The 15,279-nt window shown below is 46.2% G+C and overlaps 1 protein-coding gene across 4 annotated transcripts in view; it reads right to left on the bottom strand.

Moving 5' to 3' along the window:
* The window catches only part of ANKFN1 (ankyrin repeat and fibronectin type III domain containing 1), a 217,990-nt gene that overhangs the window by 32,530 nt on the left and 170,181 nt on the right, over positions 1–15,279 (bottom strand). For all 4 annotated transcript variants that reach the window (XM_080994439.1, XM_080994438.1, XM_080994441.1 and 1 more), the window contains 2 exons: positions 11,399–11,614; positions 3,594–3,760 (listed from right to left, as the gene is read on the bottom strand). In XM_080994439.1, the coding sequence (XP_080850565.1) occupies positions 3,594–3,760; positions 11,399–11,614 (383 nt within the window). The remainder of the gene's footprint in view (positions 1–3,593; positions 3,761–11,398; positions 11,615–15,279) is intronic.

Raw genomic sequence — 15,279 nt, 5'->3', positions numbered from 1 at the left:
CACAAGGAAGAATTTACTGTACGTATGTTTGGGCTCTGTTGAAGTTTTCGTTCTCAGATAGTAAAAAGATTTCTAAACTTATAACAGGCCCTATTGCTTGTGGTTAAAAAAAGGGCCAACTTTCTGATTTCATTCTCGTCGAGTGCGCATATCAGTCCGGAGACTTCTTTACCAAGGTCTTAATAACAATAATAATAATAAAGCCTTTGAAACATTTCAGCTTTCTTTGACAAGAGGGCTGTTCCATGTTTCTATAATCTTTTCGCACACACGCCTTGGGCTACGGTGGCATTTTTCCAGGGGTCTCCGTTTTCTCATCAGGCGTTTGATTTCTAGCACTGAACATAGCCAGCGAAAACTGCTTGGATTTTGGTAGGCACATTTCATGCCCAAGCCCCCTCCTTATGCATGGGCAAGGAGGCAGCCTTGTCTGTGATTGTGTGGAGAGAGGTTGAGGTACACATCTGGTCATTTTCCATGAAGAGTTTGGATTTGATACCCCGCTTTATCACTACCCGAAGTAGTCTCCAAGCGGCTAACATTCTCCTTTCCCTCCCTCCCCCACAACAAACACTCTGTGATGTGAGTGGGGCTGAGAGACTTCAGAGAAGTGTGACTAGCCCAAGGTCACCCAGCAGCTGCATGTGGAGGAGCGGAGTCGCGAACCCGGTTCACCAGATTATAAGACTACCGCTCTTAACCACTGCACCACACTGGCTCTCCATGTTTCTGAGCCTGCACTTATTGATGGGTGAGTGGGACGGAGGCATGCCAAAGTTGTGGGTGGGCTCAGCATCTTCCTTCCAGACCCATTTGTGGCTTTGCTTACCACCCCACCCCCTCTGATCACAGTGAAGGACTATCCAGTCATTGGGTGAGACCAGTTGAACAAAATAACACAGCACGATGGCCAATAACAATGGCACTAAACACTATTGATAGACTAATACAAACGATCAGAAATTGCAGCCGAAGTCTCTAAACCTTCTTCACCAGTCGCGGTGGAATAATTCAAAAGTTTGAGATATACATAATCTGTCACCAAATATTGCCAGAACAGACTTTCCGGATAACCAATCTGTTTCGTTGGTCAATCTTGATCAATTCTTCATCAGCCAGACTTGTAAGAATTAATATGATAAGGATGCAGTTCAATTTCTTAACAAGCATATTCTGATCCAGAGCATATTTTCTACAGTGTTTATATTTACTTACGTGTAAGATTGGCTTGTTAAGAAGTCGAACTGCATCCTTCTCATGTTAATTCTTACAAGCATTGAACGAAACAGATTGTTTATCCGGAAACTCTGTTCTGGCAATATTTGGTGACAGATTATGTATATATTGAACTTTTGAATTATTCTACTGCAACTGGTGAAGAAGATTTCGAGACTTTGGTGCAATTTCTGATCGTTTGTATTAGTCTATAAATAGTGTTTAGTGCCATTATTATCAGCCATTGTGTTGTTATTTTGTTCAGCTTGTCTATATTGCAACACAGGGGTCTGTTTACGGATTGGGTGAGAACAAGCAGGAAGTCAACCTCTGCCCCTGAATGGCTGTGGGATCCAGGTCAATTGGTTTGCCTACTTTACATCACAGACAGTGAACAGGTGTTGTAAAATTGGTCAGGTGAAGGGATAGTGCAGGTAAAGGATTTTGGCAAGTACCCTGAGGAGACAGATGGTTGAAAGGTTTCCCTGGATCAGTTTCCCAGGTGCAGAGGGATTGCGGGCAGGAGACAGAAGCCCTTTGAGGTTGAACCAACTCAGTGATGAGCATCTGGGAAGATGTGTGTGTGATGATAGGGACAGGATACTTCAGGAGGTGTGGCTAGGAGGAGCACATGTTAAGGGCGGGAGAATCTGTCCATTTCTACTTTTCTCCATTTCCCATTTTTCCCATTCAGTCCTCCATAATTCCACATCAGTTCATATTTTTTTGTGTTGGTATCTATATCTATGCCTATATCTATATCTAAACCACTCATGAAAATTCATCAGTATTTTAGTGCGAATTTCGCCTGATGTGCACATTTCTGTGCTAAATTTCTGTACTAAATTGGCCTGTTTGCCCCCTTTCCATGCAAAGCCATTTCCTCTGATACCATGCTTCTTTTGTTATGTTATTTTCACAAACATATGCATTTTAATTGACACTTCACCCTAGTATATACACTCTTGTACAAGGCACATGACTGGCGAACTGAATTGCAAAATTCAGAGAGGTGAGAATTTTGAAGGTTGGCTGTGCTTTAGTTTGTGTATTGCTAGGTCTGCTCCTGTAAACGTAGCTTTGTTTGGGAAATATTTTGTGGTCCCACCTAGCAAGAATGTGGATGGGGAACCAGCTGGGAACTTCTGCCATGCTAGATAAAAAAAGGTAAAGGTGAAGGAGCCCTGGACGGTTAAGTCCAGTCAAAGGTGACTATGGGGTTGTGGCAATCATCTCGCTTTGAGGCTGAGGGAGCCAGCGTTTGACCACGGACAGCTTTCTGGGTCATGTGGCCAGCATGACTAAACCACTTCTGGCTCAATAGAACACCATGACGGAAACCAGAGCGCATGAAAACGCTGTTTCCCTTCCTGCCACAGCAGTACCTATTTATCTACTTGCACTGGCGTGCTTTCGGACTGCTAGGTTGGCAGGAGCTGGGACAGAGCAATGGCAGCTCCTCCCCCCATGGGGATTCAAACTGCTAACCTTCTGATCAGCAAGCCCAAGAGGCTCAGTGGCTTAGACCACCGCACCACCCGCATCCCTTCTGCTATGCTATCCTGAAGTTGTAATGCTATACATATTTGGCTGGCAATAAACTCCATTGACAACAATGAAACTTACTTCTGAGTTGACATGCATTGGATTGCACTGCAAGTATCTTGGGTGTAATAAAAAAAATCTGTTTGCAGCTTTATAAAAGTAAATCTGAATGGCAATTCAAGTTCTCTAGCATGCATTTAAAAAGTTCAGTGAACCAGTTCGGTTTAGTATGGTAGGAACTGGAGATGCGAGCCCTGAGTTCAACTCCTGACTTTGGTACTGATTCTTTGGCACTGTCTCTGCTGCTTTCAACTTTATTTCCCTGTGTGTGAAATGCCAATTAACCCTATACCCGTATTCTCTATTCAGTGGGGCTCAATCCCAGGTACCTGGGTCAGCAGTCCCCAAAGCGCTAACTAAACACTAGGTAAGGTAAAGGTAAAGGTAAAGGTACCCCTGCCCGTACGGGCCAGTCGTGTCCGACTCTGAGGTTGCGCGCCCATCTCGCTTAAGAGGCCGGGGGCCAGCGCTGTCCGAAGACACTTCCGGGTCACGTGGCCAGCGTGACAAGCTGCATCTGGCGAGCCAGCGCAGCACACGGAAACGCCATTTACCTTCCCGCTAGTAAGCGGTCCCTATTTATCTACTTGCACCCGGGGGTGCTTTCGAACTGCTAGGTTGGCAGGCGCTGGGACCGAGCAGCGGGAGCGCACCCCGCCGCGGGGATTCGAACCGCTGACCTGACGATCGGCAAGTCCTAGGCACTGAGGTTTTACCCACAGTGCCACCCGCGTCCCAAACACTAGGTAGGGTGGAAATATTCTTTCACTTACCTGGACACATTGCTGTTGTCTCGGATTTTAACATGGCAAAGAATGTTGGGCAGCTTTTGCAGCACCAGGACTTTTATCTGGTCCACTGAGCTGCAGAGTTTCAGGTAGCCTAAATAGAGGCCAGGAGCCAGGCGCTGTTGGCTCCTCCTGTGATAGGAAAGAGTGTCCTGTTGGAGAAGAAGAAGACAGAGAGAGAGGAAGAGACCCTCCTTCAGCATTGGCCTAGATAAACTTTTTGGAATTGCTCCCCTAGAAAAGGATTTTTTAATAATAATATTTTATTTGTTTTTTCCCATATAGAAAGTTACATTTGTTATTCAGCAATTATATTCCAATTCAACGAAACTAGTGGCATCCCATTCACCCAGCATCCATGTTTATAACCCAAATCACATACGATTGCGTTTTAAGGTCCCGTCTTACCCCATTTCATCCCCACTAAAATGTTTCATAATATATTCTGCTGTTTTCTTACATTTTGAACCCCGCTGTGGTCTTTGCATATGGGAAATAGCTTTTCATATAGAAATTCATATAAGAGATTCTAAATTTGTATCTTTTATCAGTGCTGTCAATTTTGTCATTTTCCATAGAAAAGGGGTTAAAAAAACAGACGATGATATTGCAGGAAGAGTGTGTATGTGTATAGTGGTACCTCGGTTTTCGAATGTAATCCGTTCTGGAATACCATTCGGGTTCTGAAGTGTTTGAAAACCGAAAACTCAAAACCAACAGCTAGGCCTCAGGGTATTGCATTCAGCAGAAGCTGCGTGGCATGTTCGACTTCCGAGGCGTGTTCAAAAACTGAAGCATTTACTTCCAGGTTTATGGCGTTCGAAAACCGAAAAGTATGTCAACGGAGACTTCGAAAACCAAGGTACCACTGTATTTGGATATATATATATATATATCTCCCTGCCTCTTGGGTTCCACTTTCCCTCCAGTCACTGACTTTGGTACTGCAGCTACAGATATACACTTTTTGCTTTTGTTTCTGAAAGATCCATTGAAGTAAGTTCTCAAAATTAAGCGTGGAAAGGCTTGTGTATTTAAAAGTAATTTTTGGTGGAACTGCTATTGACAGTATTAGAGGAAAAATAACATGTGGAGGAGAGGGGCCTCCATGTGTTCAAGGGTGTGTGGAGATCAGGGGCGGGACCAACGAATTGCAATCCCAAGCCCTATAAATCTGTTGATTTGTAGACTAATGTTTGAGTGTCTTCTGCACACAGGTGTCCATCTTGCACCGATTTTTTTTTTGGGGGGGGGGAAGCCTCAGCTGATGCAGCAGAAGGAATCTGCCGGCACATTCACAATGGCTTCTTGTCAGCTTTGAGCCATGTATTTAGAACTGGAAATGATCCTAGACCTGTTGAGTTAAGTGCCTAGCTCTAAATGAATGAGGAAAGCTTTCTAATTAATACATGGAAGATCCAGCACTAATTAGTCTCCCACCCCAACTGCTTCAGCGTTAGGATGGAAGCCAGTTACAGACAGTCCCACAGCAGTGTCCAATTAGCTCAGTTGCCAGGTACAGAAACTCACGGCTAAGAGTGTCTTTTTCGTCCTTGCTAATGTTCTCTGTTTTCCTCAAGCGTATAAACTAGTCTCTCGATATTTGCTAAGGTTGACAGGAGGGGGCCAACAGGAGAAAAATGGAACTGACACCAAAATTTGCTTTAAGCACAATTTAGGAGGTGAATTTGGAGGGCCCTGCTGAGGTTAACTATCTGAAGGAACTTAGGGAAGCGGACTTTTACTTTCTTGGGCTCCATGATCACTGCAAATGGTGAAAGCAGTCACAAAATTAAAAGATGCCTGCTTCTTGGGAGAAAAGCGATGACAAACCTGGACAGCATCTTAAAAAGCAGAGACATTCACCTTGCCAACAAAGATCCATATTGTTAAAGCTATGGTTTTCCCAGTAGTGATGTATGGAAGTGAGAGCTGGACCATAAAGAAGGCTGATAGCCGAATAATTGATGCTTTTGAATTATGGTGCTGGAGGAGACTCTTGAGAGTCCCATGGACTGCAAGAAGATCAAACCTCTCCATTCTGAAGGAAATCAGCCCTGAGTGCTGACTGGAAGGACAAATCCTGAAGCTGAGGCTCCATTACTTTGGCCATCTCATGAGATGAGAAGACTCCCTGGAAAAGACCCTAATGTTGGGAAAGACTGAGGGCACAAGGAGAAGGGCACGACAGGGGACGAGATGGTTGGACAGTGTTCTCAAAGCTATCAACATGAGTTTGACCAAACTGCGGGAGGTGGAAGACAGGAGGGTCTGGCGTGCTCTGGTCCATAGGGTCATGAAGAGTTGGACACAACTAAACGACTAAACAACAACAACATGGGGTTTTATGGGGTTCAACTCACAGTTCTGCAGCTTCTTTAGGAAAGGAAAGGGAACCGTTTCTACCAGTTTCCAGACAGATAATCTAATCAGCCAGTCACATGTCGCTGGGGAAACAAACAGCCTCCATCTGCAGAACATTCAACAATGGAGGCCTGGGCAAGGGGCCAGGGCCGGAAAGGGAGCCAGCGATCGACCACACACTTGCTGTATAAGACGCACAGACATTTCCCCTTACTTTTTAGGAGTAAAAAAGTGCGTCTTATGGAGCGAAAAATAGGGTAAATAAGTTAAATGAATTTGGATATGCAGAAGATATTTTTAAAAATAAATTTAATGAACTGCAGAAAGCGGGGGAAGGAAGTCAAATTTTGAAAAGTTAAATTGATTATAAAACTAATGAAATGTATGAACTCGAAAAGTATAAATTAAAACTTAAAAAAGAAAGAAAGTAGTTCTTTGCACAGTGCATAGCTAAACTATGGATGTTGCTCCCACAGGAGGGAGGTTGGACTGGGTAACCCTCGGGATCCCTTTCAAATCTACAATTCCATGAAAGAGGTAGTGGCGGCCACCAACCTTTATGGCTTTAAAGGCAGATTAGACAAATTCACAGAGGAAAAATGACTCCCAGCCACGAAGGCTGTGTTCTACCTCCACTGCCAGAGACATTATGCCTATACTACTTGCTGAATTCTCAGGTCGACAGAGTGCTGTTGCGCTCAAGTCTTGCTTGTGGGCTTCCCACAACCATCTGGGGAGCGACTGTGGGAACAGAATGCTGGACCACATTGGCCTTGGGATTAGATGGGCCTTTGGCCTGATCAGGCAGGGATCTTATATGCTTATGCCGTTCTCACTGTTAACTTTAGCATTTGAGCCTGGATAGCTCAGTTGGTTGCGTGGCAAGTACCCTCCCCCGATGTGAAATGACACCAGACACATTATTTAAGGTTAATGGGCGAAAAAGGCCACAACTTTATTGATTACAGAAATTGAAAGGTATTGGCCTTAGGCATTAGCTCCTATCGACTAACCGGCATGGAGACCGGGAAGGGTTAACCACAAGCCGGGGGAGTCCTGCTGAAGTACGCCAACTAGGATCCCCCGGGTGTCACCACTTGGGGGCGTGCCGTAGGCCATCACCTCCCTAGGTTTCGGACAGGGCAACGCACCCCGGAGTCCTCTACCGGACTACCCTTTTCCTTGGAGGAAGGTGATGGTGCTTCCTTCCCCCTTCATTTGCATAACAATAACCCTCTGCCAATGCCTAACTACCAATACCAAGGAAGTTGTGACGTTTTGCTACGAGGTAGGTGAAAAAACCAAATGGCTGGATATGTGCCAAGTGGAAAAATTCCTACCAGGCCCCTTGCGGCGACCAACTGGAGTCCATAGCAAGGTCAAAGCTAGCTAAACCTAAGGGTGGGTGGGTTGGGAAAACCAGGGCAGCTGGAACGGGGCAAAGAGGGCGGTCCCTGGGCACGCCAGCCTTAAATGCGCTGGGCCATGCCTCCCCAGCCCACCGATTGGCCGGGTTGGTGACACGCCCGGGGATTCCCTTGCTCTCATGGGAGCTGAAAGTCAGCCCCCGCATGTGTGGGAGGGGGTGGGCCCACAACACCACCTCCTCTCCAGCTCGGAAGTGGCTTTGGAGTGTGGTGCTGATAACGCCAAGGTTGCAGGTTCGATCCCCGTTTGGGACAGCCACATATTCCTGCATTGGAGGGGGTTGGACTAGAGATGATCCTCCAACTCTAGAATTCCATGATTCTATGTAGACTTAACAGAACCTTTTTGAGAGCCAGGAACCCATGACCCTGTGCACAGCTGCTCTATGTGGTGGCCTACCAAATCTATGCGCAGCAGCATCTCTCTAGCCACTAAAGAGTACTAGAATGACTCCACCTACCCAGGCTAGCCATTGGCTCTCCTCCACAGGAAGGGTTGTCTAGAAACGCTTTCAGCTCAGAGTGGGAACTTGCTCGGCCAATGATAGCCTTTACTGGCTCTTTACCAAATGTCTGCTGTTGACTTCGCTCTGGTGTCAAGATGACCCTAGCAACATTTCCCAGGGGGACAGGGCAATTCTCCACATGCCCGAGTTGCCAGCAGATGTTTGCCTCAAACAATATAAGGAAGCGATCTTTTTGAAAGTCTCACTGAAATTTTGCACAATTTCTCAGGGGCACCTCGTACATATTTATGGAGTGTATGAATACAAACTGATTGGCATCTCGGTATTGGCAAGGTTTGGCTCAAGCTAGGCTTGAAGTAAAATGCTTTGTGAGCCCACATAGCCAAAGGTTGGGTCTAGAAAATGTTGCTGACATTTCAGCACCTGAAAAGCACCATCCCTCTAATTCAGGGTTTCTCAAACCTGGGTCCCTAGCTGACTTTGGACTACAACTGCTATCAGCCCTGACCACTGGTCCTGCTATCTAGGGATGATGGGAACTGAAGTCCAAAGTCAGCTGGAGACCCAAGCTTGGGAAACCCTGTTCTAGTCGGTGGCTTCAAAAGCTGGCAGTGAGCAATACTCTATTTTTAAGACTATTTCCCTTTCAAAATCAAGCTTTGACCACCTGAGATGCCTCCCTGGATCTCCTGCCCTGTGTATCTTTTTCTATCCTTTCTTCTTCGTTGAGAATTAAAACTGTTTCTACATATTATTTGCACCCCAAACTCCACTCAGATAACCTAAATTCTTCTGCAAAGACCCTTCATCATGATAAGAGCAGATGAAATAATTGCCTAGGTGTACCGACAGAAAAAGGGCAACATACACTTCAAACGTCAGAAGCAGGAGATGGGCAGGTGCAACACTGGTATGTGGTGAACAAACTGCCCCCTTCCCCCATGCTTGGGTACCAGGTGGCAGCCAAGTTACTGCATGGGCTTTTGATGCCACCCAGTGGCAGTGGCTTACAAGTGTCAATGGTGAGCTACAACTGCAGTCCATCGAGAGCTAAAACATTCTGGAATAAGATGCATGCTGGTTGAGCAATGGGCATCTAGGTAACTGGCCAACTGCCATGTTTGGATGGGGTTATACTCATGAAAGAGCAGGCTTGTTGTCCGGGGGGTACCCCTGTGGCTAAGGCTGTCGAAGAAGAAGAAGAAGAAGAAGAAGAGGAGGAGGAGGAGGAGGAGGAGGAGGAGGAGGAGGAGGAGGAGTTTGGATTTGATATCCCGCTTTATCACTACCCGAAGGCATCTCAAAGCGGCTAACCATCTCCTTTCCCTTCCTCCCCCACAACAAACACTCTGTGAGGTGAGTGGGGCTGAGAGACTTCAGAGAAGTGTGACTAGCCCAAGGTCACCCAGCAGCTGCATGTGGAGGAGCAGGGAATCGAACCCAGTTCACCAGATTACGAGTCCACTGACTGGACCTAATGGTCAGGGGTCCCTTTACCTTTACCTAGATAGAGAGCATTCCTTAAAGATTACTGTAATAAATGAAGCCGACTGCCATCCTGAGTTATGTGCACCACTGGAGAGGGTGAGAATTAAGGCACCTGGCCCCATGCCTTCACTCCTGAAACTGTTGCATTATCTGCCATTGCTATGCTTGGCTTCAAGCAAGGCAATCAGATCTTCATTGTCACAAGCTTTTCATGAACAAAATAGCTATTTGATGATCATTAAGGGAACTGCCCCCTGCCCGCAATGGGAACTTGGTGGAAATGTGATCAGACCTGGGGTGGTTTTTGGGTGGGGTGGGGTGGGGGGTTTGGTCTTTATATAAAAATATAGTCTGTTCTCCTCACCCTGCTTTTTCATACGTGTAATGCATTTTTAATACCACAAGCCTAGCGTAGATCCAGTGTGCCTATTCTCCCTCTCACATCTCTTTTAAATTAGGCAAAGCCCCCAATGGGGAGAGCAGCGATGTGGTTTATTATGAGCTGCTGATTTTCGGTGCTTAATTCCGATTGCTCCAGCTGGCTTCTCCGGAGCCATTATGGAGTTAAATGGGTCGGCGAGATAAATGCTCGCAATAGCTAATATAGGAGGGAGGCACAAGCAGGGCTTCATTGAAGCCAGGGAGTTGGCTGTGGTTTCTTGTGCCAGGGCTGCCTGTGAGGTTTTCCTGCACTCCCAGTTTGGCATTTCAGGCTCTACCAAGCTATATGAGAAGAAAAGGCCATGGGATCATATGCCAGGACACAGTTTATTGGCTGGATGTCTTTTGGTCCTGATTGTTGAAGTGCCACAGCCACCCTGCTTCTTGTTGAACATTTTCTGGCATCCGGGTTTCTGTTGTTTTTGCCTGGCTCTCTTGCAATCAACATCTTGCTGAGCATCTGCCTGATTTTTCTCCTCCTCTGTTGCTGCATTTGTCCCCATCTTTCTGCTTTTGCCCAGAATTCTTAATTCTGCTTCTTTGCCTAGTGTTCCTGGGTGGGTGTCAATTCTGCAAAGACTTGCGAATGACTTGGGCTATCCTGACCAAACAGTAGTTGACCTTTGGCCCTTTTGCAATTGGCCCCCTGCAAAGGGACCCCTGACCATTAGGTCCAGTCGTGACCGATTCTGGGGTTGCGGCACTCATCTCGCTTTATTGGCCAAGGGAGCCGGTGTACAGATTCCAGGTCATGTGGCCAGCATGACTAAGCCGCTTCTGGCGAACCAGAGCAGGGCACAGAAATGCCGTTTACCTTCCCGCCAGAGCGGTACCTATTTATCTACTTGCACTTTGCTGTGCTTTCGAACTGCTAGGTTGGCAGGAGCTGGGACCGAGCAACGGGAACTCACCCCGTTGCGGGGATTCGAACCACCAACCTTCTGATCAGCAAGTCCTAGGCTCTATGATTTAACCCACAGTGCCACCCGCGTCCCTGGACTCTAAGTTGCAATTGGCTGGACACTAAGTTCAACCAAATTAAATCTCGATCTGGTGTGTGCGTCTGGGGCTGAGCCCAGCCAGTGCAGTACTGATATAACATTGGCGATAGTCCCACCTGTGATATGGGCTGTGACCCACAGTGGTTGCTCTTTTCGAAAAAGAGAAAATTGGCTGCCCATGCCCCAAAGACAGATTTCCACTGAACAGCTCAGTCGGTTAGAGCAGGCTTCCTCCAACTCAGCCCTCCAGATGTTTTGGCCTACAACTCCCATGATCCCTAGCTAACAGGACCAGTGGTCAGGGATGATGGGAATTGTAGTCTCAAAACACCTGGAGGGCCGAGGTTGAGGAAGCCTGGGTTAGAGCATGGTGCTGCTAACCACCAAGGTTACAGGCTCGATCCCCATATGGGACAGCTACACATTCCTGCATTGCAGGGGGTTGGACTAGATGATCCTCAGGGTCCCTTCCAATTCTACCATTCTGTGATTCTGTAGTGAGCTGCATTTCAGTTGCTGGGTCCCCAATTTTCAGGGTCCTTCCCCCCCCCCCCAGAAGGAAAGCTTGGTTAGTTGAAAAGTTCAACATAGCAAAAAGATACCTGGATCGTAATGAGCAAGATGTCCAATGCAACTGGCTCTTCCGGTGTTGAAAGGGATTTTCTCTGGCTTTGTAGTTTGGATATCTGCATCCACTTGCCATTAAAAAAGGAATAGAGAGTCTCCACTTCTCTTATTGTAACTATGATGATATTGCCATGCCGGTCCTTGATTGGTTCATAGTAGACTCGGCCCAAGTTGTGTGTACCAAGCAGATTCTTCATGCGGCAGGTGGGAGAGACGGGAAATGAAAAACATCAGAAAGCATAATTATTGGCTTATTTTCACAAATACTGGTATATATACACCATCAATGATCTGGGGACCTGAGTGGAAGTGCTAACAGAACAGCTGGCCAATGCAAGAGGAAGATACAACATAACAGCTGGGGCTTTAAAATATCCACGACATCAGCTTTACACCTTCCCCACTTTTGCAAGATGGTAAATTCCAAACATGAGCAGCTGGCTATATCCCTCCTGGTGAGTCTGCAGATGTGCTGCAATGACAGACTCACTGTGCCTGGTATATCGGTTTTCAAATGTCTCGGAAGTCGAACGTTTTGGTTTTTGAACGCCGAAAACACGGAAGTAACTGCTTCCATTTTAGAATGCTTTTTGGAAGTTGAACGTGCCACGCGGCTTCGGTATTGAGTTTTCCATAAGTAAATGAATTGGTTTTCAAACATTTCGGAATGGTTTTCTGGGATGGATTACGTTTGAAAACCAAGGTATCACTGTATATCTTGTCCAGTTATTATGTAACCGCAGTTCAAATGCAGTCCTACCTTGGTACTCAAATGGCTTGGCTCCTGAGCAAATCGGCTCCCGATCGCCGCAAACCCGGAAGAGAGTGTTCCAGTTTGCGAATGTTCTTTGGAAGCCGAACGTCTGACGTGGCTTCTGCAGCTTCCAATTGAGTGCAGGAAGCTCCTGCAGCCAATTGGAAGCCGTGCCTTGGTTGTCGCATGTTTTTGGAAGTCAAACGGACTTCCGGAACAGATTCCATTCGACAACCAAGGTATGTCTGTATACCTATATCAATCTATACATATATACACACATATATAGGGCAGAAGACATTGTAAAGACGAAGGGTGACATATGCGCCATGACCCTATAGCAAGTATAATAATAATATAATAATAATTTATTATTTGTACCCCGCCCATCTGGCTGGGTTTCCCCAGCCACTCTGGGCGGCTTCCATAGAAACAAAAAATACACTAAAATATCACAGATTAAAAACTTCCCTGAACAGGGCTGCCTTCTGAATGTCAGGAAGTTATTTATCGCTTTGACATCTGATGGGAGGGCGTTCCACAGGGCGGGCGCCACTACCGAGAAGGCCCTCTGCCTGGTTCCCTGTAGCTTTGCTTCTTTCAATGAGGGAACCGCCAGAAGGCCCTCGGAGCTGGATCTCAGCGTCCGGGCAGAACGATGGGGGTGGAGACGCTCCTTCAGGTGTACTGGGCCGAGGCCGTTTAGGGCTTTAAAGGTCAACACCAGCACTTTGAATTGTGCTCAGAAACGTACTGGGAGCCAATGTAGGTCTTTCAAGACCGGTGTTATGTGGTCTCGGCGGCCGCCCCCAGTCACTAGTCTAGCTGCCGCATTCTGGATTAGTTGTAGTTTCCGAGTCACCTTCGAAGGTAGCCCCACGTAGTGCGCATTGCAGTAGTCCAAGCGGGAGATAACTAAGCGGGAGATAACAAGTATGGCCGCTTAACAAGTATAACCAAGGGGGAGATAACAAGTATGACCGTTGGTCCATCTAGACCAGCATTTCCTGCTCAGACTGGTAGCAACAGCTCTTCAGGATTTACGATACTCCCTTCTGCTGGGGTTTGAGCATGGATCTGTCTGCACACCAAACATGTGCTCTGCCGCTGAACTGCGAACCCCTCCTATGCCACTGAGCCGAAAGTGAGGCAAATGTTCCATTCTGCTGCATTGTTGCCAGTTAATTGACAAACACGAATGGAAAAGAGAGAGAGAACAAGAAAAGCAGTCTGGCATAGGCCGTAAATCACATTGCACCGAAACCAATGGCAAAGCTCCCATTGAGTTTTAATGGAAATGGACCACATCCATTGCCTTAGATCTCTTCTCACAGATGGTAATGGGAGTTTTCACACTTACTTCAAAGGAAGGAGAATTAATCCAAGATGGAGATCCGTTTGAAACTCTCTCCATGTATCCCTCAGTGCAGCTAAGGAAAAGTTATGCCAGGACGGCTGGGTAGGATATGTATGAATATTTGACAGCGGGGGTGGGGAACCTGTGGCCCTCCAGATGTTGCTGACTCCAACTTCCACCAGCCTCGGCCAGCATGGCCAATGGTCAAGGACAATGGGAGTTGCAATTCAGCAATATCTGGAGGGTCACAAAGGTTTAGATCTGTGGTTTATAGGGCTGGTTCACATGTTAGACTCTATACTAAGGCAGCACATGTTCGGAATCCTCTCTTGACCGTAGGCCAAGATACAGAGAGACACTATTGGGATTCTCTCCTTTCGTCATCAGTAACATATCTGGGTTTCTATCTTCTTAAGCGGAAAGGGCATCAAAAATACAGCCAAGTTTGAAAGGTGCCATTTGCTGGAGTTGTTTAGGGCTACAGAATGTGTCGATTTCTTTGGAATATATTTCTATAAAAAGCACAGTGTGTTCGAGAAAACGGCTTCGGCCATGAATATGAAAGCATTCTGGCAGAATGAATGAAAGCTGAAGGGGGGGGGGGGGAGAGAGAGACTTTAAAAAGGAAATGAAATAATATCAGCCTAAGGGCAAAATGAATGGGAGATGTGCATGGATTCTATGGCTGCGCAGCTGCCATTCGTTTAATACTGTTGTCATTGTTGTTTTACATTAATATGCCGAAACTAAAACATTCAAAAGTTGTACATAGTCAACTGCTAAGATGAATAATTTCGAAGGAGCCACAGTTAGCCTAAAAGTTGTCCAGTTTCCCATATTTTATTCAACTGTTCTTTTAACCAGTGGATTATTTTTTTTATTTCCTTCTGATACTTGGCAGCAAGCATTCTTGCAGCAGTTACCATGTGTGAGATCAGTTCTCTGTCTTTATAAGACAATGGACCACTGCATTCTAACAGGACTTCTGCAGAAGAACTTCTCGCAAGATCGTGATTCTGGCCAGGTCAACATCTCGGAGGAATCTGGCGGGCCTTTCTAGATGTGTACAGGCTAATCACCACTGGAAACAGAATGCTAAACTAGGCAGGCAATTGCTGGGGTTCGTCTCCATCAATAAAGTACCTCCTTATAAGGCATGTTGACTCCGTAGCAATCAGCTCCTGAAGAGATGCCCAGATGTCTCAAAAAGAAAAAAAGAAAAATCCCTAGCATTTAAAATATGCTCCTTGCTTTGGAAGTTCTCAAAAGATCTACAGTCAGCGCGTCAGGGGTGGGAGCTGTTTAAAAGGAAAAAGCTGAATTGACAATGTGGCACATTGTACATGTATGAAAGCAGAGCGCCTGGACATTAACCTTAATGACATTCTCATCTGAGAGATAAAGCCACCCTGAGCTGACTTTATCTGCACTTAGCAGGCACTATTTACTTCTGAACAGCATTATTAAAATTGTTTATAACCAGAGCACTCCAGAGCTGCCCGACACAGTGACTGCCATTTAGAAATGGCTTTAAGTAGCTATTTTAGCTGTAGGCATTGCCCTCTAAAGCACACAGTAGGCGTTCTGTATCCTTACGGGCCCTCTTCTCTTCGGCTGCCCGTAAAAAGTTGCTCAGATGGTCGGATAGACTTATTTTATTTATCATAAAGAGGTCGTATGAACACGATTAGTGCTCTATTTCTTTTGCCACAGGGGCAACGGACTACAACTCAGGGCCTCTTATT

This window comes from Podarcis pityusensis, assembly GCF_964106645.2.
Source record: "Podarcis pityusensis genome assembly, chromosome: 2".
Classification (NCBI taxonomy): Eukaryota; Metazoa; Chordata; class Lepidosauria; order Squamata; family Lacertidae; genus Podarcis; species Podarcis pityusensis.
The sequence above is the reverse complement of the archived record's forward strand: the minus strand, read 5'-3'. Positions and strand labels throughout refer to the sequence as shown.